The sequence below is a fragment of the Salarias fasciatus genome, chromosome 9 (genome assembly GCF_902148845.1).
Source record: "Salarias fasciatus chromosome 9, fSalaFa1.1, whole genome shotgun sequence".
Taxonomy (NCBI): domain Eukaryota; kingdom Metazoa; phylum Chordata; class Actinopteri; order Blenniiformes; family Blenniidae; genus Salarias; species Salarias fasciatus.
In genome coordinates this window covers 18,539,562-18,561,390 of record NC_043753.1, presented here as the reverse complement: position 1 = coordinate 18,561,390, position 21,829 = coordinate 18,539,562, and the positions used below count along the sequence as shown (strand labels likewise).

At 45.4% G+C, this 21,829-nt stretch overlaps 2 protein-coding genes across 4 annotated transcripts; one reads left to right on the top strand and one right to left on the bottom strand.

Moving 5' to 3' along the window:
• Nucleotides 1-39: 39 nt before the first annotated feature.
• On the top strand, nt 40-11,793 carry LOC115394029 (uncharacterized). 3 transcript variants are annotated; one of them, XM_030099145.1, is made up of 11 exons: nt 40-110; nt 698-3,974; nt 4,083-7,367; nt 7,457-7,556; nt 7,766-7,847; nt 7,936-8,044; nt 8,179-8,310; nt 9,605-9,694; nt 9,814-9,957; nt 10,049-10,233; nt 10,326-11,793. In XM_030099145.1, exons 2-11 carry the CDS (start codon nt 699-701, stop codon nt 10,492-10,494), a joined length of 7,572 nt encoding a protein of 2,523 aa, XP_029955005.1. In that variant the 5' UTR covers nt 40-110; nt 698; the 3' UTR covers nt 10,495-11,793. The 3 variants fall into 3 exon arrangements, with proteins under 3 accessions (XP_029955005.1, XP_029955004.1, XP_029955002.1); XM_030099144.1 differs by having other exon boundaries at nt 698-7,367; nt 7,790-7,847; XM_030099142.1 differs by having other exon boundaries at nt 698-7,367.
• A 1,346-nt stretch (nt 11,794-13,139) lies between these two features.
• Nucleotides 13,140-21,143, bottom strand: LOC115394746 (oxygen-regulated protein 1-like). Its single transcript, XM_030100096.1, has 5 exons — nt 20,492-21,143; nt 19,855-19,993; nt 18,257-19,489; nt 15,764-16,264; nt 13,140-14,182 (listed from the first exon to the last, which is right to left on the bottom strand). The coding sequence occupies exons 1-5, from the start codon at nt 21,131-21,133 to the stop codon at nt 13,140-13,142; spliced, it is 3,558 nt and encodes a 1,185-aa protein (XP_029955956.1). The 5' UTR covers nt 21,134-21,143.
• Between the last annotated feature and the right edge of the window lie 686 nt (nt 21,144-21,829).

Below are 21,829 nucleotides of genomic sequence, written 5' to 3'. Positions count from 1 at the left end.
TTCCGCCTCGAGGCACACTACGTCACATCCGCTCTTCCTCTCCGGAAGTACAGTTAATTTTTATTCACAGGAAAAAAAAACAGCTGTTGTTGGAAAAAGAAAACCTCAAAGTGAGTTTGTGTGACGACTTGTCGCGGCTTCATGTTTTCGTGGACGTTAACGGGACGCGGGCCGTTCAGCGAAGCCCCGACTCGGCGTGTTTGGCCGCTGTTTTTCACTCTCGTTTCGCTCATTTGTGGCGAGTTGGCTGCTGCTAACATTTAGCTCCCATCACTGTTAGCCGCTCGCAGCTCCACAACTGACCGTTTCTGACTTATATGCCCAACTCCGGCTGACAACAACAGTCTGGTAGAGAAATCACGCCGAATCCGTGCGCTTCGCGGCGGCCGTCGCGTTTACCCGCGACTACTACACTCATCACTGTTTGTGTGAAACGTTAGCGAGCTTTGTTAAATCAGGTGAACAACTGATGCATGTACAAAGCTCATATTCATGCTGATTTTATGCTGCACCTATGGATGCATACATGTGATATTTATGCGGGTTTTTTAGTGGGGATTTGGGTGTTATTTCTTCTTTGAGATGCAGGCAGATTGCAGGATGTGAGCATAAATATGCATCTCCTTCAGGTTTGCTAATGTTGACTGCACGTGTTTTGTTTTGGGTTTATATAGCTTTTTGTGATCTGTCGCCACAGAATGCCTGCCCCAAAGAGACCATCAACTCCTCAGGACTCTGAGACCAAGGTGAGGAAGCTGGACGAGGACGAGGAGGCTACACCAGCTGACAACAACCAGTCCCTCACAACAGGAACCATCACAGATAATTCAGCCCCACGGACTAAGAAAAAACTGGCGATGGAAGGCGTCACTAAACCAGCTAAGTCCTCTGAACAGGATCCCAGCAAAACCATTTCTGACCCACCTTATAAAAAAGCCAAGCTCCTAAAAGCCACAAGTGCCTCCTGCAGAGAAGCTCCTTCACAGGGAGCCAACTCTAAAGTGTCGCTGAAGCGAACAGCCTCCACAGACTCTGATGATGGGCTCAGTAGCGACGGCAGTAAGGTTGACTTTTTCAGAGAAAGGGACGATGAAGACAAAGCCCGCTGCATGAGAAAATATTCAAACAAAGCCAAACGCAGAATAGAAGATTTGTCTTCTGATGTGCAGGATGTAAGCCAGGGTTTACCACCTGCTGTTGTTTACCCTGTACAGATAGATCACAATTATGGCATGTTTTCAGATTCACCGTGTGTTAAAAGCACCAGTGAAGCTCATCAAAATGTGAACCAGGGTTCTGCTGAATCGAGACAAGAAATTTCAAATAGTGCAGCACAGCAGGACACAAAAGATATTTCTGCAAAAGGGATAACAGAGTCTACAGCAGAAGAAAATAAACATATGGGCCATATCAGCATGGAAAAGCAAAAGCAATTAGATACTGAAACACCAGCAATGTCAAAAGAAACATCAGCTGAAGGAATCCCTGTGACATCTGCAGCGGAGGAAAATGGACAAGATGATAGATCACAGCCTGACAAGGTAGAAAACAAAATGCAAATGTCGTCGGTGGAAGCACCACTATCCATCACTGCAGATGTGACTTCAAGCCATGGAGGTGAGGAACAAGTGGAGAAGTCGACGGACTCGGCATGTGCAGCAGGAAGTCATGCAGACCTGAGCAGTGAAACTAAAACCACGGAAACTAAAGACTTTGTTTCTAAAGGAAATGAGCTGAATATAATTTGTCAAGCAAAGAAGGGTGAGTATCACGAGGAGGGATCCTCTGAAGCAGCAGGAGCCTCTGCAGACTCCAGTGATGGTTTACCTGAAAAAGGTGAGTCAAAACAGACACACCCAGCATCAGAACAGAGGCTTTCACAAAGTAGCTGTGGAGAGGATGGAAAAGTGACGACAGAATTTGTTGGCAGTCCAGAGACTCAAACAGACCTCAGTGTCAAAATTCAAGTGACATTCAAGGATCAATCAAAACCTGTAGAACCACAGTACCAGGCAACAGATTCGGTCACCAGCTCTTGTGATGTTGTGAACCCAATAACAGAAAAGTTAGAAGAACCTGACAGAAAGGAAGTTGATGTCTCCACTCAGACTGTTGTTTGTGAAGAAGTTTTGGTTGACGAATGTCTCAGCCATTCCTCTCTGACAACCGACAGTAGTACCAAAACATCGACGTCTGACTGTGGGCAGAGTAAGAAAGACGAGTTGTTTTCCGAAGGCATTACAGAAGAAGTGGAGCACGAAGCACTGAAAGTGGATAAGCAGCATCTTGAAACCAACGAAGTGTATGACAACACTGTACAGCTCTCTTATGAGGGTAAAGGAGACTTAAACACAGACAATGGGCCAAATATGAAACATAGTTGTTCCAGTCCTCTAAATAGTCAAATCAGAATCGATGAACGGGCTTCACTATCCCTGGAAAAAATGTCAGTAGACACAAAAAGCCAGAAGACACTGGATGCTCATGAACCTACCACAAATATATCTGTTGATTATTGTGGGGATGGTGTGGTTGAAAATGATGAAGAGATAGAAAACAAAGATGCTGTGAACATAGAATGTGTTGGTGAAGGTGATGAGTCAAACAAAATAGAAACACTGACTGGAGCGTCGTCAGAAATCCCCCATCCTGGACCTCCTGTTGTAGTTCAAACCCTGGAAATCCAGGAGGTCAGCGAACCTACCACAGCTGTGGTTACTCAAGTTCATGTTCCAGGGGATAATTCTGAATGCTTAAAAACCTTTGAATGTGCCAGTGGTTCTGAGAGTGAAAGTAACAAAGAAATGCACATTTCAGCAGCACTCAGGTCTTCACATTCTGTGGGTGATGTGGAAGTGCCGTGCCTGAAGAGAGCAGAGGACAGTGAAGCCATCACAGTCACACAAGAGAAAGTTGAAAAACACCTGCCATCTCCAAGTTATGGAAGCAGTGAGGATGCTGAATTTGTTGCGGCTGTGACTCAAACTGAAGTGGAAATAGAGACGGTATCCACGTCAGAGGAGGTCGGCAGCAATGCATTGGCTTTGGAAATGCATGGCGAGGTGAGAAACGTGAGTGAACCTTCCATCGAGGTATCAAGTCAGCTCCAGCGGCAAGATGGGGTAGGAAATTTAAATAACGTTGATGAAAATGTGAACTTGCATCATGAGATTGTACCAGAGTGTCAAACTGAAACGGAAATGCAGACATCAACAAGTATGGAAATACAGACAGAAGAGCACAGGCAACCTACGACAGTGGATGGCCTTCATGTCACTCCTGCAGTGGAAACACAAAGTCAGGAAAGCCCGAAAGTCGGTACCCAAACTACAGATGACATATGTGAGGAGGTTCACATTGAAAATTCTCAAAGTGTGAGTAATGACGACAAGGTGAACTTGGAATTTGCAACTGTACAAGAGAATCACATCAAAATGGAAACACAAGTTACGTCAACCTTGGAAGTTTTGAAGGGAGCCCCCTCGCCAGAAACACAAAGTGAGGAAAGTCCAAATAAAGAAGATTTAGTGGGCGGAGAAACATCAGAGGAGGTTTTGAGCACAGCATCTGTTGTACAAATACAAAACCAGGAGACCAAGGTTGTCCCTAAGTCTGGCAGTGAAATACCTAACCAAGTCCAAGAAGCTGCAAATGCTCAGACAGCCGAGTCTAACGAAAAGAAAACTGAAGAATATGTCAGCGCTACTGGTAGTTCATCAGAAATGGAAATTCAGGCAGCAGAAACAACAGAGGACTGTTACAATGCAGTAGAAGTGCAAACTCTGAAAGGTCATGAGGTCGGTCACTTAAGTCCTCATGCTGATGCACAAACCATTTTCATCAACGCCGAGAACAACGGAAACGCTGGTACTGCTGATGACCACCCAGAAATGGACCAGCACACGACATCGGTGCCTGAAGAGATTCCTGATGAAAGATCACAGGTGGAAACACAATCACACGTCGGCCAGGTGGTAAGTGAAATCACCGTCAGTGATGCACACCAAGATTTAATGAAGTTAAGTTCTGAGCAAAAGCAGTGTGACGAAGAGGCGACAGCTCAATGTGTTGATGTTCCACAGGCTCAAACTATGGAAGCCGCTGCAGTGCCAGAGGATGTGTCTCATCCAGTAGCCCAACAGCAGAACCACTTAACTATAAGAGAAATCAGTGAGCACTCGACCGCCGTGTCAGAAGAAACTCAAAAACTACCCATTTCTGATTTGACAAATATAGAAAATCACAGACAGATGGAGACCAGTGCTGTGGATGTCCAGTGGGATATTGAAGCAACAGGTGGATCGATAGAAAGGGCGGATTCGGCTTTGGAAGAGGAAATGGGGATGCAGATGATTAATGAGGTTAAAGCTGACAAATCTGTTAGCGATACTGAAGGACAAGGTGAAGGAGCCGAAAGTATTGTTTATGTTTGTGGCCAAGCAGAGCACACCGATATTGTAATTGAGGAAACAGAAGGGCAGATTAAGACGGTTATTCAGCCAGAGGTCGAAATTCATGAAAACAAGATCATCTATGAGCCCATCAGCAGTCCAGAGAGTAATCATGACGATAGTGAAGTTCCCACAGCTCCAGAGATGCATCATGCCATTTCTGTTCTGGACATACAAACACAACAACTGGAGGACGGACCATCAACACTTTTTGTAACTGAAGACAGACAAGCAGCCGACCCGCAGCTGGAGGAAGTTTCTGTCTCACACAACCAAGCACTTGTTACAATGGAAGCACCACCTGCCAGTGAGGAGAAGACTGTAGTTCCTGAACAGGTGGAGCAGAGTAATGTAACTGTGGATGTGAATCAAGAAATAGTCAATCAAAGTGATGGAATCAGTACACTAGATGACTGGTCAGCGGATGCTGCTGAGAAAAGTGAAAAGAATGGTTTTCCAGAGAGCGCCAGTGCTGCAGCGTTTTCAGAACAGGTACAGGAGGAGGTGGAACTTCAGGAGCTCGCAAACATTGGCGTCACGACGACGACAACAGCTGCAGCAACGGAGAAGATGACTAATAGTCCATCTGAGGAGTACGTCATCTTAGAGCCAGTCCCAGGGAGTGAACTTCACTTTGATATTGTCACTCAGGCTGCTACAGAATCTGGACTGTCAGAGGAGGTCAGTCCAGACAGGGGTGCAGCAGTAAATCAAACTGTATTAAACGGTTCCCAACAGATGGCCACAGAAGTACATCCAACTGACGAGGTCAAAGAAGAAACTTCCATTAAATCAGGGGAACTATTAGACCACGAGACAACAATAGATACTTTGTCCACTACTCAAAATTTCGACCAGCGTCCATCCTCTGACATGATGGAAACTGATAATGCCGACCTAAATGTAGACTCTAATGTAGGTTTGATCCAGAACACTGAAGATAATTTGAACCTTCAAGAGGTGCAGATTCTGGAGGAGATCGAGATTGGACATGAGGTTGTAGTGGCTCAGGAAGAGGAAGAGAAAGACAGTGATATTATGATCATAGAAAAACCAAAGGAGACGCCTAGCACATGCTCTGCCGAACACTCTGAAGACAAGTCGAATGAAAAAAGCACAACTGGAACCGTCCCGAAAGAAAACAGCACACCTCAAAAGACTGAAGACGTTGAAAAGGTCCAAGAGGTAGAAAAACCCAAGAAACAGGAAATGAACACACAAGCGAGGACCAAAGCTCGACTTGCCGCTCTGGCTGAGCAAAGAGCGGCGGCGGCTAAAAGAACAGCAAACAGACAGCAGCTGAACCTCTTAGCCCTTTGTCAGGAAATCGCAGAGGACATTGCCACAGACAGCATGCTTCTCAAGAGGATAGAGGAAGAGAAGCAAGCTGCTGCCGCCGCCGCCGCGGCCACTGCCATGGCCGCCGCCACGTCGAGCGAAACAAGCAAAAACACTCATCAGCCCGCTAACACACAAGAGGCAGACAAGGATAGTGTTGCAACGATTGCTCAACCAGAAGGGGACCCTGCTGCAGCGGCCCCCGCAGAGGAGGCGCCCTCAGTCCAGCCCTCTACGGCAGACAATGTAGCTGAAGTCAAGTCACCTGCGGAGCCGCAAAAGAGGCGCTTCTTCGTCTCTCAGATTACAGTGCCGCTGAAAGCTCATGAGAAGAAGAAACTGACTCGGTATCAGAGGTTGAGACAGGTGGAGCTTCAGAGGGAGAAAATGTCTTGGGCACGAGTGAAGAAGATGAAGTCTGACCAAGCGAATCAGATGTTTTCAGACATTGACTGGAAAGCGCCGTTTTCCGACCCTTCCCTGTTTTCGCTTCCCACAGCAGCTGCACCTGCTGCAGTGCCAGCAAAGGAACCTCTCATTTCTCCTACAAATAGCAAACCTGCCCCCCCTAAAGTTGAGGCTCCTAAAGCTGAGGATACTAAGGCTGAGTCGGTCAAACCTGAAGTGCCCAAAACTGAACCTGCTAAGAAAGAACCCAGTAAAAAGGAACCCACTAAAACAGAAGCCACTAAAAGTAAGCCCCCCAATGTTAAAACTACCAAGTCCGAAGAGTCTAAACCCGAGCCTTCTACTGCTGAAACCCGTAGAAGTACAAGGCAAAGCACCGCTCAGGCTGCTAAAGCAGCAGCTACTCCAGGACCTGCCCCAAAAGTGACCCGAGCAGCAGCCAAGAGGACTCTCCCAGCTGTTCCTCCACCCATGCCCAACGGACTCAATGCACAAAAAGCAAAGACTGTCATTGAGTATAAGCCTTACAGACCCAGGCCCAAGTATTCGCCTGACGATTTTGAACTGGACGATGACCCATTACCTACAGGTCCAACGAAGAATATGCATCCCCGGCTCACACAGCAGACGCGGCCCAACCTTCAATCGAGCACTGTGGCTCAGTCCAAACCAACGCTTTCATCGAAACCCACCACTCCATTGCAACTCGCAAACCAGGCAGCAGTCAAAGCTCCGACCACACTCTCAGGTCAGACGAAACCAGTCACTTCAGCTCAAGCTTTGATGAAACCCACACAAGTGAAAACGACACAGGCAAAACCTACTGCTGCTGCCACTCTTCAGTCAAAAACCACAACAGTGACCACAGCTTTGTCGAAACCTGCTTCGTCAGCGAACACTCAGATGAAGTCTGTCGTCTCGAGTGCCACTCAGTCCAAAACATCTTCATCTCCAGGCCAGTCCAAGCCTGCTGCTTCTGTCTCACCACAGCCACAGACTAATGCTTCAAGCGTGGCACCACTGAAGCCGTCTGCCTCTCCATTGGCCAAGGCCGCTGCTGCTGCTGCTGCAGCCACACCTGAGACCAAGCCGGCGACTCCTGAGTCCAGTGTTGCTTCAGTGTCCCAGGAGCCCTCAAGTCCCCCAGTGCAGGAAGATGGAAAAAGCAAGGTGAGTCAGGAGCTAATGATTGCATATTTATCTAGCAGAGCTTTGCAAAAATACTCAGAAGTAACTCATTGTCTCCTTTTGAAACATAGAATCCAGCCCATCCACTTCCATCCACTGCCGCCTCTTCACCTCCTGCTGACATGAACTCTGCAGCGAGTGACGCACAGCAGAGTGAAGAAAAGCCTGCAGGTATGTAGCCTTCACACTGAAAGTTCATGTAGCTAATTAACAGAACATGTTACATGGAGATTATCTCATGCATACTGCCTACGTTCATTTATAAAACAACATACTTATATGGAACTTTATGTCACATTCTGTAAAATAAGAAAAAGTATCTTGCATAAAATTTCCTGAATTATAAATATAACAGTTGAATTATTTTTCCCTTTTAACAGCCTGCCATGCTGATTCTTCCACAGAGAATAAGACTGAAACAGTCAAGGAAGCAGATCAAACATCGGCAAAGCATTGTCAGGAGTAAGAAGCTTTCCTTAAGTCTCTGACATGCTTTTCCTTTCAGCATTTGAACCCCCTTAGTAATCTGATGTGTGTTTCTGCATCACAGCGGAGCAGCCAAGCTGCAGGAGGACGAGACTCCGCTCTCTGATGCTTGTCTGCAAAAAGAAATCAAGAAACTGAAGGAGGCTGACAAAGATGGCACCCAAACTATTATTGTGAGTGGAGCAGTTAATTCACTACCTCTAAATGAAAGTCCCATATTGTATTGAGGTATATAGAACATTGTAATACGTATTTCTGGTTCTAGATTTTCTTGAGGTGTAACGCTGTTGTTCCTTTGGTCTCATAGGATGCGGGACAGAAGCACTTCGGAGCAGTGGCCTGCAGTGTGTGTGGGATGCTCTACTCTGCCGCCAATCCCGAGGACGAGTCTCAGCATTTACTCTTTCACAACCAGTTCATCAGCGCAGTCAAATATGTGGTGAGAGAAATCTGTATGAATTTAGTTCGGCCTTGCCTCTCTCCCTCAGATGAACAGCAGAGCGCGTCGTCAGTGTTTAGTTTAGCTGATTTTGAAATTTTGAAACAGTTTGACAAATTCATGACTGAAATCTCATGAAAATGTTCAGTGTGGGCCCTCCTTCAGACAGTCTGCAGGATGGGGAGTGAAATGGCAGCATGATATTCAATAAGGGAATGGTTTCTGTCCGCCTGCACATTTCTTCCGTCACATTTTGTTAGACTGATCTTTTCAGACTTCTCAACAACACCATCAAAGAAGAACACAATATTGGGCTGAAATTATTCAACAAACTTTCCAAAACTATCCAAAGTTTCAAGACTGTTTTAAAGGGTGAAATCCTGATTGTTAAAAACATTCTCACTGAGTATTTCCAGTAGCTAAAAGAGACATTTGCTACATAGATCGAGCTTGATATGGGGCTTCAGAAGTTAATGCACTAATATTGCATTATACAATAATTGATCAATATATAAAAAAAAAAAACTTTCCCAAATGTGTTTTTTGCTGTTTTGAAATGCATGTCATGCCTGCATTTCACCATAAAGTGAAAAAACCCTTTGAGCAGCTTGTTGACATTTGTTTGGCCTCATCTCATCCTGTCATATCGACTCACCTGTTTGACTGTCAGGTGTCCATGAATCCCACCGGCCATATTCTGCACGTTTCTCACATCGAGAGAGTAGAGAGTTACTTTGTTGCTCCCAACCTGGGAAATTCCGTATCGCCGCGCTGTTGATTTCGTCGGCTGAATAGAAAGGCGTTTTTAACCCGCTCGTCTTAGTGGGTGCATAAACAGCAGACGCCCGGCTGGACTGCACCGCCTCTCTTGTGATTTGAACCCGGGTCCGACGTCGGTGTGAAACATGCCTGATTCTGCTGCTTTGCAGACTCGGTTGAGAGTCTGAGATTGAATCAGTGAGTCAGATCACAGTGAAGGATCCTGCTTTATTTTTTTATTCTGAACTTTAGAAAAAAAAAAAAGAATTTATTCGAGAAACCAAATGCTATTGTACATTTGTTCATACCGTATCTTTAAAATAGAAATGTGTAATTTATTCATTTAAATTCATTATTGGATTTTACACGTAACAAAGTGATTAGTTGCAAGCGATCACAGAAAACTACATTTAAAACTTTAAATCTCCGTTCAGCAGTAGAACATAAAAAAAAAAAAGACTAAGCAGCGACATGGTGAAAGTCACATTAAAATAATAAACGGGTTTATTTAAATGTCTTTTATCTTTCTTTCCAGGGCTGGAAAAAAGAGAGGATTCTGGGAGAGTATCCTGATGGTAAAATCATCCTCGTCCTACCAGATGATCCCAAATATGCCTTGAAGAAGGTGTGTTAGCAGAACATTCCAGGAGTTACATATTCCCTTTAGTCAGATCACAGAATTCAGTTTCTAAGTTGCTTCCTGCTTTCAAAACAAATGTTTTTCTGTTTTGTTTTTTTCTTTAGGTGGAGGAGATCCGGGAGATGGTGGACAATGACCTGGGCTTCCAGCAGGTGGAGACCAAGTGTCCCTCTCAGACCAAAACCTTCCTCTTCATCTCTAATGACAAGAAAGTGGCTGGATGTCTCATAGCGGAGCACATTCAAGAGGTGTGTGGATCTTTCCACGCCGTGTGGTTTGTCTGTCGTGTGAGATGACTCTGCAGGTTAAAGTGTGCCGGCGTGTGCGTTCGCTCCGCAGGGGTACAGAGTGATCGAGGAGCCCATGCCGGAGGGCTCGGAGGGAGAGAAGGTGATGTTCGAGCGGCAGAGGGCGTGGTGCTGCTCCACCACGCCGGAGCCGGCCATCTGCGGCATCAGCCGCATCTGGGTGGTCAACATGATGCGGCGCCAGGGCATCGCCTCGCGCATGATCGAGTGCCTCAGGTCAGTGCAGCCGCCGCAAAATGACGCCGGATCGACTGAAAGCGACTCCCACCGTAACCACATTTTCTCTCTCTTGTTTTTCTTACGCACAGGAATAACTTCATATACGGTTCATACCTGAGCAAAGACGAGATCGCTTTCTCAGACCCCACTCCTGACGGAAAACTCTTCGCCACCAAATATTTCGGCACCTCCCAGTTTTTGGTTTATAACTTTGTCAGTGGAACGCGCCCGTCTCAGCCCAAAACCGGCGCCGTATGACGACCTGCACAGGCGCTAATGATGCAAGAGGCTTGCTAACCCCGGGGGGGGAGGGGATGACGTGCCCACGCCACACAGTGTCACACGCTGCATTTTCACAAACAACACAAACTGTAAATTACTCTTTGCAGAGATAACACATTGGGTTAAATCTCAGGATGAAAAAAAAAACAGCAACAAAGTGTTGTTCAAACGTTATTAATTCACCCTTTAATCCCTTTCTGCATAGTATTTTGAAAAGAATGATATTTTCTTGATACGTTTTGATTAAACAATCGGTTTTGTTAAAGTATAGAGTTTTACAAGCATGACCTGACAGCAATAGTAAACACTGCGTGTATTACTGTTTTCGTGTTCAGTCCCTGCGGAACAAAACATCAAATTACTGCATCGAAGAAAAGGTTGATTCATCATGTTTTTTTTGTTTTTTTTTTGTTATTGTTACAATGACGGTTTGTTTTTCTTACCACTGAAAGTTACTCGATCGACTCTTTCCATTTCAATCAGGCGTCAGATTTATGTTCACACACGTAACATTTCTAGTTGTCCATCTACAAGAGGAGTCGATGAATTGATTCGGATGAGGAGACATGAATTAAAACCTGTAGCTCAGGCATAAGTTGTGTGTTTCTCATTATCTTAGATCACTTGGTCTGAAGTGACGCCTCTTCAGGCCCAGCCATATACTGTACTCCGTTTAGCAGGGCATTATAGCCCCGACCGTAGGAGTGGTGTCTTTTTAAATTTCACCAAGGCTGTCTTTTTTTTGCTTTGTTCGTGCCTGAATTAATGTTTGACTTAAGATATCGATTTATTTTCTTTCCTTTTTTTTTTTTTTTTTTTTTTTTTTAGCCATATGTTCCTCAGCGCAGCATGTGGCCTTTTATTCTGTTAGTGTAGTGTATCAGCCTCATAACTCCTTAGTAACACTTAAAATGTATATGAAATTATCATGTAGATTTATGCATAACTATAACAAGATTTTTAATGGGAGAGGAGCGAGGTGTTAAGGCCCGGCTGTTAATGGCTTCGGAGGGATGGTGAATATCTTCCAGGTTCAGCTTTTATTATGAAATAACTGCTCAGTGATCAATATGGGGGGTCTTAAATGAACCTTTTGCCTCTGGCTACAACACAACAGTATCATTGTAATCCATCCTTTTTTTTTCTGTTTTCATTTTTTTTTTCTTTCTCCTTGTTAAGGCAGTCCCTTTTAGAGATATGTGTTGTGTAAGACAAATTTGATTTATACAAAGCTGTTATGTAAATATTTATTTAAATAAACACTTTTAAACAGTTTTTTTTTGGTTTGTTTTGCTTCCCTGTCTTTTGTTGCATTGGTGGCCTCTGCCATCTAGTGGGCACTGCTGTGCTTTTTTAAAAATTTTTTTTATTTTCACTGGAACTTCTGTGCACCGTGCAGCCCAGAGAGCGAATCATATATTTGAAATAGTTTTCCAATTGTGGGAATAAGTCTTGACGGCCACTGTTCTTACTTTGTAGTGGGAGATGTAAACAGTCCCTTCTGAGTGCATTCCTCAACGCTCCTGTCACAACACGGGCCAGCTCGATGGCAACTTCTGAGAAACAAAACAAGCTTAGAACAACAGCAATACTTCCTCCAGCGGGGGGAAGAGAAAACACAGGTCGCCGCTCCTCCTCAGACATCTTGATGCTAATCAGCAAGAGAAAACAACGGCGCTCAGCCTCCCGAGGTGTCTCGGACACGACGACCACCTTGGCCTTCTGACTTCTCCTGACATATCGGTGGACCAAAGGTCGCTCGGCGTGTAAATAAGGTCAGTCACGTGACCTTTTCCAGGTGATATATATAGGGGATGGAAACCACAAGACTAAAAAAGCAAAAAGAAACTGAACTACTAAACCCTCCCTTAAGAAAAAAAGACAAGTAGGTGCAAACACTTTGTTTTATTATTTTTAACACATCAATGTGAAAACACAAAAATGTCAGCTGCCACGCCACAATGTAAACCATAAAACAGTGAATCTAATGACAGACATATATATACACACATCAAGCTATTACTGTGTAATGAAAACCAAACAAAAAAACATTATTTACATTCTTGATATCAATATACAATATATAACTATAATATATATTTGACATTTCCTACAAACGGCAAACTGTTTTCATGTTGTCCGTGTCGCTTGTTATTGGCTGTAAGAAAACAGCAGTGTTTTGATTCCAAGCCAATGGCGAGCTGACCGTCCACTTGGTGCAGGTGGGATTGGCCTTACTGCCTGACAGCTGTGAGGACTTGATCTGTTTAAAGGGTTTTAGGGGGAGATTACAGTAATGCTCTGGGTATGTCTTCTGTTGACAGGCAACCTGCAGGACCAAGAAGAGAGCTGCTCTAGAGTGTGTAATTAAAAAAGGAAATTAAACAAGAAGCTCAAAGGGATTCCACTTTTTCTCTTGTGTCCGTGAGATATTGTTGCACATCTGACATTTGGCTGAAATGGGATGACATTTTTAGTGCGTTACACCAAGGCAATGGCAACATCAAAGATAGGCACCCAAGAAAATATCTTCTACTGTACCCCAAAACGAGTCCAATCGATACCAAAGAAATATACGGTAGCTCTTCAAGTTTGAATTTCAGTAAGTTTTTTTTTCATGGTTATAGAATTGGACAGTGCTGACCACAAAAATTGTACAGAATGTCCAACATATCAGGATCCTGAAGGCGCCTGTTGACGACGCCCTGACCTTTCCCCGGCTGCACCACGACAACCTCGGCATCGGGCGGCGGCTCTGCCAGCGGGTGCACTTTGTTATCCACGATCTTGAAGTCGCTCAGACCAACACTCTTGCCATTCTTCTCCGCACACGCTTTGCCGTCGCCCGGATCGTCCTTCTCCTCCACGACGGCGTCGCTGCCTTTGCTGACTTCATCCTGGTGTGCGTCGGAGTCGCTGCAGTGGGGCAAAGAAAAATAGGTGCACTTCCTGGAAAAAGACTTGGGCTTGTCTTCCAGTTCACTCTTACTGCTGAAGAGGGAATATGGAGTGTACTCATCGGTGCTCTGGCATACTTTCTCACCCTCGGGATCATTTGAAAAGGTTTTATTGATCCCAACTGGATCAGAAACGGACTTTCTGATGAGTGTGTTTTCTCCGAGGAGCCATCGTCCGTTATCAATAGGAACGCTGTCGCCGGGCCCAACCTGAGCGTTAAAGGCGATGCATCTGGTCGCTCCTGTCAGGGTGTCCAGCGCGTTGGTGGAGTTAAAGTAGGATAATTCAGACATTGCTTTGGATCCAGCCGTTTGGAAAGAAGAGAAAATGCTTGAATGTTCTTTGTTTCTCTGCTTTGGAGCGGAAGGCGGTCTTTCGCCTGCTTCCTCGTTGACATGAACGTCTTTCTTTCCGTAAAGCATTTCGATTGTCCTCCTCACAAAGCCTCTAGTGATTGACTGGCGTGCCGAATCATCCTCGCCGCTGGACGGCTCGCTGGATACGGGAGTCTGATAGCCACCGCCAACCGAGGTCTCGCCTCTGCTCTCCAGCTGTTCTGATGGCTGGAAACCGGGGACGCGTCTCTGGTGAATGTCTGTGGCGCCCCTTGCTAGAAACATCTCCCTGATGGATCTCACCCTGCCCTCGGGCTCCGTGGTGATGACGCCGCTGGAATCGTAGCTGAAGGACAGCGACGACTGAGGAGCTGATCCAGAGCAGAAGCCGTGAAGAGACGTGGGCGACTCAGATGACGAGTCCTCCTCCGACTCGAGCGGGGCATTTCTTTGCGAGCAGTGTCTGCTGGCAGGTCCTCTGGTTGAGTTCTTCCTTGTCTGAGAATCAGCTGCTTGCTGTTCCAGTAGAATGACTCTCTCTGCTACGGATTGTGTCGTCATTTCATTTTCCATTGTAGTTTTACGTTTTATAATATCAGACTGTTTTTCGCTCGCAGCCCCTTCCGGTGTGAGGCTCATACTGACTTTCTCTTCATCCGAGCTGGCCTCTTTGTCCTCATAGCTCAGGTCTTCTTCCATTGAACAGCTGAGTCGTTCATATTTCAACTTCGGTCGATCCTCATCTGCATGTTCTTCGTAGCTTCTGTGATCATTACCGCTGTCGTCATCTGTGTTAAACTTAAAGCTTTTTGTTTCTCTGTCATTTTTCATATATGCATTGTCTCTTTCCAATAAAATGCTTTCATCGTTATTGTGCTGTTTAGACTGGTGACAAACGTATCTTTTATATTCATCTCCTGAGCTAACATTGTCTTCTTCTGTTTCTTCATTCACAGCCTCCAACCTGTTGAATTTGGTTGTCAGCTCTTGATTTTGTGGGGGTACATAAACATGTTCTTCCTCTTCCTCATCCTCGATGCCAGACGACGTTTCCTCAACAATAACCTGCAGCTGCTTGAATTCTACCTCTGGCTGCTCTTCGTCTGACGACGGCTCGTCCACATCGTCCGAGGTTCCTGTACTGTCATCAGTACTTACATTCAGTCCCATGCTGAGTTTTGGCTTTTCCCTCTCTGAGCTGGACACATGGTTCTTCCCTCTTTGATTGACTTCCACATAGCAGCAAGGACTCGGCTGTTTGCCTTCATCCTCCTCAGATTGACGTTCAGGGATCGGGAGGTCTTCCGCCTCAGCCTCCTCCGACCTGTCCCTCTCAGGTGTGTCTGGAATGGATGCAGTTTGCTTCCAGCCATCTTTTTGTGATGCTGTATTATCAGTTTTCTGTTTTGGCTTGCCTTCATTTCCTTCAGGAATCACATCTCTAAACGACTGCAACTTCTCCTGTACAGAAGATTTACAGTCAGATTGCTCTCCGGCAGGAATGTGTTCTTCTCGTGGACATTTGGTCTGAGTGTGTTGAAGTTCGGTATCCTCGGCTGACAGATCAACTGTTTTGCACTTCTCTGCCAGAGGAAGATTTCTTACTGAAGACTGGTCTGGCTGGGTGATGTGTGAGAATTTTTTAATAATGGACCTCACATCAACATTCACTTTATCATCCTGAGGAGCATTAACAGCATCTTCAGGGGAAAGTTGGTTACAGTTCTCTGTTAAATATGGCTCCTCTCCTTTGTTAATGCTTTCAGATATTTGATCTGTATTTTCACTCTTTGGACCCACTGACAGCGATGCCAGCTCTACTTTTAGCTTCTCTGGGATCTCAAGACTTTCCATGAGTTCATCAATAACCCTTTCCTCAAGGTTGCAGTCTTGCTCGCGTCTCGCTGTGGTTAAGAGTTCTTGCTGTGAATTGTTTGCTGTTGAGCTGCGACTTCTGCGTCTGCCACTGAGCTCCTGAAAGTCCTTCCAGCTTTGCAGGAGCTGTTTTGAGGTTGATTGCTGTAAATCTGACAAACTAGTTTTCAGTTTGTGTGAATCCTCAATGTTGGCTATTTCAGTGAGAGAATCCATCATTTTTAAAGCCTCTGCACAGCTGACATCATTCGCATTCAGCTTGTTCAGGTTCAGGCCGGTTATTCCTTCCTTCAGCGTCATGACAGTCAAGAAAGCAAGAAGAGCTTTGGACGAGGATCCAAAGGTCGAGGCCACGTGAGAGGAGAAGTCAGGCAGGCTGTTGGACTTTTCCAGACACGATGGGCGTTTGCTCTGTGTGATCTGTCTGATTGAGTTGATTGAGTGGTAAATCTTCTCGAGGACGGGTTTCATGTCCAGCTGATTTGCGGGGGTTAACGGTTCTGGTGCTGTCTGCATGACCTTCATTGACTTGTCTTTATCTGCAGCCACTGGGCTAGAATGTTTTCCCCTCTGATCAGCTGCCAGTAGGATCGGTGTGTCACTCATCAATGTTTTAGTCAGTTCAGCAGCTGATTTTACTGACTCTCCTTTTGTTTTTGTGGGCAAAACTTTCTTCTGCTTCTTGTTTGTTGCCTCCGATTGGCCGTCTGCGGACAGATTTCTGAGGAGCAACTTCTTACTTGACTTGTGTCTGGTAGGTGACGAGGCCACATCCAGAGACTGAGAATATGGGGAGAGTCTGTTCTGCTGTTTGGGTTTATAAAGCTTCTGTTTTCTCTCAGCAGAGGGACTGGCGTTCGGCGTAGCACGCCGTTGTATTCCAACATCTGGGGCCATATTTTTTGATGAGCGGCTTTGCACCGGTGATAATTTTGAGGAGTTATTCAGCTGTTCAACAGGAAGCTTCTTGCTTTGGGGTTTTCTCTCTGGTGATGGACTGCTCATTAGCTTTACCTTTTTCACTGACGTCTTGGGTAAAGATGCCCCTTTCAGATTTTTTGTCTCCTTCAAGGAGAGACTGCTTGGCACTAAATCCTCGTTTGACCAGATGCTGCCTGACGATTCCCTCTCTTCTGACGTTAAACTAGCAGGGGACACAGACGTACAGCATGACTGAGTGCTAACCAGACCTGAGAATGTCTGCAGTGCCTCCTCTGGTAATTTTTTGATCGGTTGTTCAGTCTTTGATGAGCATATGGCATTTAGTGGAACATCATCGCTCGTTGTGTTGACGGTGGTAGATAACGTATTCGTCTCCGTAGTGGCATCACTGCCTAAAGTGTATTTATCCAGACTGACCTTTCTGAGAGACATTTTCCTCTCTAAAGATAGATTACTGACTAAAGGAGCTCTTTTAATAGATGGAACTCTCGGTAATGGGGACTCTTGTTCGTCGAAGGGAATATTGGCCTGAACCAATGGTTTGATTTCCGTTGGATTGTCATTGGATGAAAGAACATTGTCAGATGTAGGACTGTCTAACGCTGAATGACTGTCTGTTCTTGAAGATGAGAGTCTGTATAATGGGCTGCTGGCAACTGACGATGCATCCTGAGTGAAATATTCCGGGTTTGATAGCGCTGCGATTTCAGCAGATGAAGGTGGTGGTGGTAGATCCATCGAAAGAGTATTTGATGGTGAAGCTTTTTGAAATAAGATTTTGACGGGATTTGATTTGTTTTCCTTTTCACTCTCAAATGGAATTTCTGGGCAGATACCATTTACTGGAAGAGGCTTGTCGTCTTCTGCGTGTGTCTGAAATGAGCTCCTGCTGTTGTCTGTATTTACAGAATTTGTATGGTGTTTGCCAGCAGTTTTCTCCACTGGTGAACTTAAGGATTTGCTCTCAAATGACTGAACTTTAAGTTTGACAGATGTTCCCTGTTGTGGCTCACGAGCTTGATGGGTTTCCGTTTTCAGCGTCCCGTCCTCTGCCTCTGTGATCAAGTCCTTCATATTGTCAGACGTTCCAGATCCAATGTCTCCTCTTTGATGGTTGAGGTGAGCTTTCTCCAGCCAGTTCTCCACATATTCATGTGTTGAATTGCTACAGCCCAGAACAGGCTGTGTGCTGCTTGGATCACTGTTTCCTGTCATTTTCTCCGTATGCATTGACGTCTGCCTCATCAGTACTGCCCGTGGTTGGCTCAGCTCAGAGGAAGAGAGAACCGTCCTGCTTGTTTCAAACAAAACTTCTTCATCCTTGTAACCATTTGATGCTGATGCTACGTTTTCACCAATATTTCCGGTATCATCAGGCAAGCTGTTGTTTGAGACACTTCCAACGCCATTTTTCAATGCTCTGTTTTTAGGATTTTTCAAGGTTTTTGCTGATTTTGATTTATTTCCATAAATTCTCTTTATGAATCCAGCACTAGAGAAAGCTTTTGCTTTCTTCTGGCTCCCAGGTGCATTTGCAGGACTCTTGTTTTGTCTTTTGCCTGGTGTCGTTATCCGTCGAACCTGTTTGCTCATGACTTTCTGATTTGAGGACACTCGTTTGTGCTTACCGGCGTCTCCCTGGTTGATCTTTACTTGACCTTTTGTGAACTTCTGGAGCTGTTGCTGTGCATTTGCAGTTTTTTTCACAGCATTTTTCTGCGGGGGAGACTTTATATCCGATGCTACTGACATGCTCTCAGTCCTCCAGATGCTAATGGATTCGGAGGCAGTCGAGGGTCGACACTGTTCTGGTTCAAACTCATTACTGCAGGAAAGTCGTCCGGTTTCTGAAGTGGCCGGCCTGCCGAAGGTAGTTTCAGAAGCAGACATATAGGGGACGCAGATGTTTGCGAGGAAATTGTCCTGACAGGTCTGCTGTTCATATATGTGTAAGACAGTTTCTGTGACCTCCTCTCCACTGGAGTCAATCTGTAAGACTTCACTCATCCCTTCCGATGTGAATCTATTTCTACTGTAGTGTTCGACGGAGCCGAGTCGCCTCGGTTTGGGAACCGGTCTGCTGCTGCTCTGCTTGACCACGCAATACTGCTCCGTCATGCTTCCATTTTCTGTTTCCTCTCTGAAGGAATAAGAGCCGACCATGTCTTCCTGAATCCCATTAGCCGTCACCGACTTGATGCTCTCTACAGACGCCTGCTTTCTGCTGATTTGTTTGTGTCCTGGGGATGGCGCTCTCCTTGGGAACACCACGTCTGTTTGGGTTTTGATTTCATCCTCTTCGTTACAGCTCTCGCTGAAAGCTTCGTTGCTGAGTGACGGTGGATCTTCATCATTGTCGTCTCTTGTTTTGTCCTTGTTGATGGCATTGTTAGAGGATTCAGCGGAACTTTGTAAATCCAATGAGGTTGAATTAGGTGAACAGATGCCCTCCATTGGCTCAGCGACCGACAGGCAGGTGGAGTTTAGCTGACTGGCAACACAAGAGCGAGTCAGGGTTGTCGTCCAATGGACCATTTCCTCTTCTTTAATCGTCAAGCGCACCCTCATCTCCACTGTCATGCTGCCATCCTGATTCACCCGAAAGGACTTCTCGATGTCGTCTTCGTTGGGCAGCGAGCAGGTCCGCCCCTCCGCTCCATCGCTGAGGTCGTTGTCTTCCTCCGTTTCTGCAACCGACTCCAGCATGCGGCCGGACTCCAGCTCAGCTGAATTAGTGGGATTGCTGGGAACACCATACGAACGTCCAGCGATGGTGTTATGAATCTGATCCACGATGTATCGCTCAGACGATGGAGAAAAAGTCCTAATGTCTGAAGTGTACGACAGCGACTTCTTTTTTCCTTTTGGGTTTGTCAAAATATCCAATCAGGTGCAAAAAGAAAGTCGGGGAAAGGAAAAAAAATGGTCCAAGAATTGCAGGCAGAAGTTGAGAGACGGCGGTCCAAAACACACGTCCAGAAAACATGGAAGAAAAAAAGAGGAAAAGAACAGTTACAAATGCAGTCCAGCGCTTTCCTCTCGTTGAGCAGCCATGCAAACGGTGCATGTAGGTCATCAGCAGTATTATATACAATAGCTTTACCTCAGCACTTTCCCAAGGTTTATCCGCTGAGAGCTGCTTTGTATTAGTCATAATGATACAGGTCGACTGGACAGACGCTGTCTGTGAAGTCTTCCAAAGAACTTGACATGTAGAAGAACTTACGGTTCAGAGACTTGGCTCGTCTTGTGTTCCGCCGCGCTGGTGCTGCTTTCTGAGCTCTGTAGTTTGCAGGCTTGAAAGGTTCTCTGCCTGCAGCCACCACAGTGCCCGAGCACAAAATCAAACCTGGGAGACCATCAACCTGCAGCACATCGAAATATAGACAACAGTTAGTTAAAATTAAGAACAGCGATTTCCATCTTGAAATTTTGCTATGAACTGAAATTTCCCGAAACCCTGACTTGAATAAAGTAATTCTAAAAGGCGGTTTGATGGGTGGATGTATTGTCAAGAAATTAATTCAAAAACAAGTGTGACGTGGATGACCAGTTTAAATTATTGTTTTTTAGTATCAGCAATAAAGATAAAGCATTGAATCATCAACAGATTCATGACCTAAAGCCTCACAGTGCAGCATCCCAGAAGGCCTTTCTGGGTATTAGAGTAAGTTGTGAGGAGCCAAAGAAGCTTAAGACTTTCTTTCCTCATTTGAGGGTGTTTGAGGGCATCATAAGTCAGTCTTTTCTGAACCAATCACGGTAAATGTGACTTTGCAAAAAATGAAAGAGATTTTTAAAACTTTACCAAGCTAGTGTGACATAGTTTTTTTCTCAAAGAACATGAAGTACTGTTCACTCACACGTTTGCCGTCAGGAGTGTGTAGTTTCACCACACGGAACTGCATCAGCTCTGAGATATATTCCAGGATGGACTCATAGCTGGGTGTGATCTTCTTATGAAGCACCACAGTCTGCTTTATCGCAGGTTCTCCGTTGCAAAAAACCAGAAGCCTTTTTGGTGAGCGCAAAACCGCCGGCTGTTTTTTGTGAATACTCCGTCCGGGAAAGAGCCTGGCCTGCTGCACCGTCTGACGACGGGAACTCACGGGTCTGGCGTGGTACCAGGGAGGCAGCTTTTTCCTGGCCAGGGCCAGATTGATGGGTTTTACTTTACGTCTGTCCGAGCAGATGTAGGATTTTCCATCCTCGAGTTCATCCAGAGAGCTGATGGCGTGGATCCCGTGCGGCGTCGTGATGTTCCTTACTCCGAACGCAAGGGGGACCTTTTTAGAAAGGCTGTCAAGAAGGGCGTCGAAGGTTTTGAAGGTGCGGTTATTGATGACGAGGCGCAGGCCATTGAACTGAGGGTCCCCGCTTTTGTAGAAGCAGACCCGCTTGGACAGGATTGGGTCGCCTATGCTTGGGTGGCGTAGCGTCCCAAAGGTGTGGCCGCTCCCGGACGACTGGTCAGGAGGAATCCTCCGAAGCCCCATCCCATTCATCACTGCTGGATGGCTACAGTGGAGGAAAAAGGTTTAAAAGATATTTACTTTAGGCAAGAACAGCAGTGTCTTTATGTCTAACAAAACAGTTTATGATGAGAGTAAGGTGTACATTTGAAATTAAAACCCTTCAGTTTTGGTAAAAAAATTTAAAAAAGCAGAGTTCAGCACAAGTATTGGACCAAGTCTGAGAATCAAAACCGTCCTGTGATTGAAATTCCATTACAGGCGTGTTTGAACCTCGTTGGCCTTTTGCTCTTGTTTACACGGAGGGTCAGCTTAACACACCAGCGCCGTGAGAGCTCGCTCAACAAAACCTACATCACAAATATGAATATATCTTAAGAGCCGAGTGTCGCCTGAAAAACATATGCTGTTTACCTTGTGAGCCATCAGGTGACCTGACGTGTGGGAAAGCAGTCACCTGCTCAGTATCACCGCTTGATTAATTACCCGGGTTTTAACAACTTAGCAGCGCACAACAAGTGATACCGAAGTGTTTGCCAGAATATTCGCTGATGCCTGAATCTCATCTGTTAAACGTGTTTGGCTACAGGAATAGATTTGTCTCACATTTTTGAAGCGTTCCACGATCAAATTAAGACATTATGTTACAGTTTAGTTCTTCCAGTATTTTATAATTAACAGTCTGAAAGACTACAGCAAATTTCACCTGAAAAATGAAGTTAAGAGGTT

Excerpts from the sequence above, each read along its gene's own strand:
- LOC115394029 (XM_030099142.1), top strand. The coding sequence starts at position 699 with ATGCCTGCCCCAAAGAGACCATCAACTCCTCAGGACTCTGAGACCAAG. Across the intron at positions 7,557-7,765 it reads GAGTGAAGAAAAGCCTGCAG|CCTGCCATGCTGATTCTTCC; the intron begins GTATGTAGCCTT and ends CCCTTTTAACAG. Across the intron at positions 8,311-9,604 it reads TCAGCGCAGTCAAATATGTG|GGCTGGAAAAAAGAGAGGAT; the intron begins GTGAGAGAAATC and ends CTTTCTTTCCAG.
- LOC115394746 (XM_030100096.1), bottom strand. The coding sequence starts at position 21,133 with ATGAATGGGATGGGGCTTCGGAGGATTCCTCCTGACCAGTCGTCCGGG. Across the intron at positions 16,265-18,256 it reads GATCAACCAGGGAGACGCCG|CTGATCAGAGGGGAAAACAT; the intron begins GTAAGCACAAAC and ends TCCTACTGGCAG. Across the intron at positions 14,183-15,763 it reads GCTCAGTGGCAGACGCAGAA|CTCCTCAGTCGTCGCTGTCC; the intron begins GTCGCAGCTCAA and ends GCTCTGGATCAG.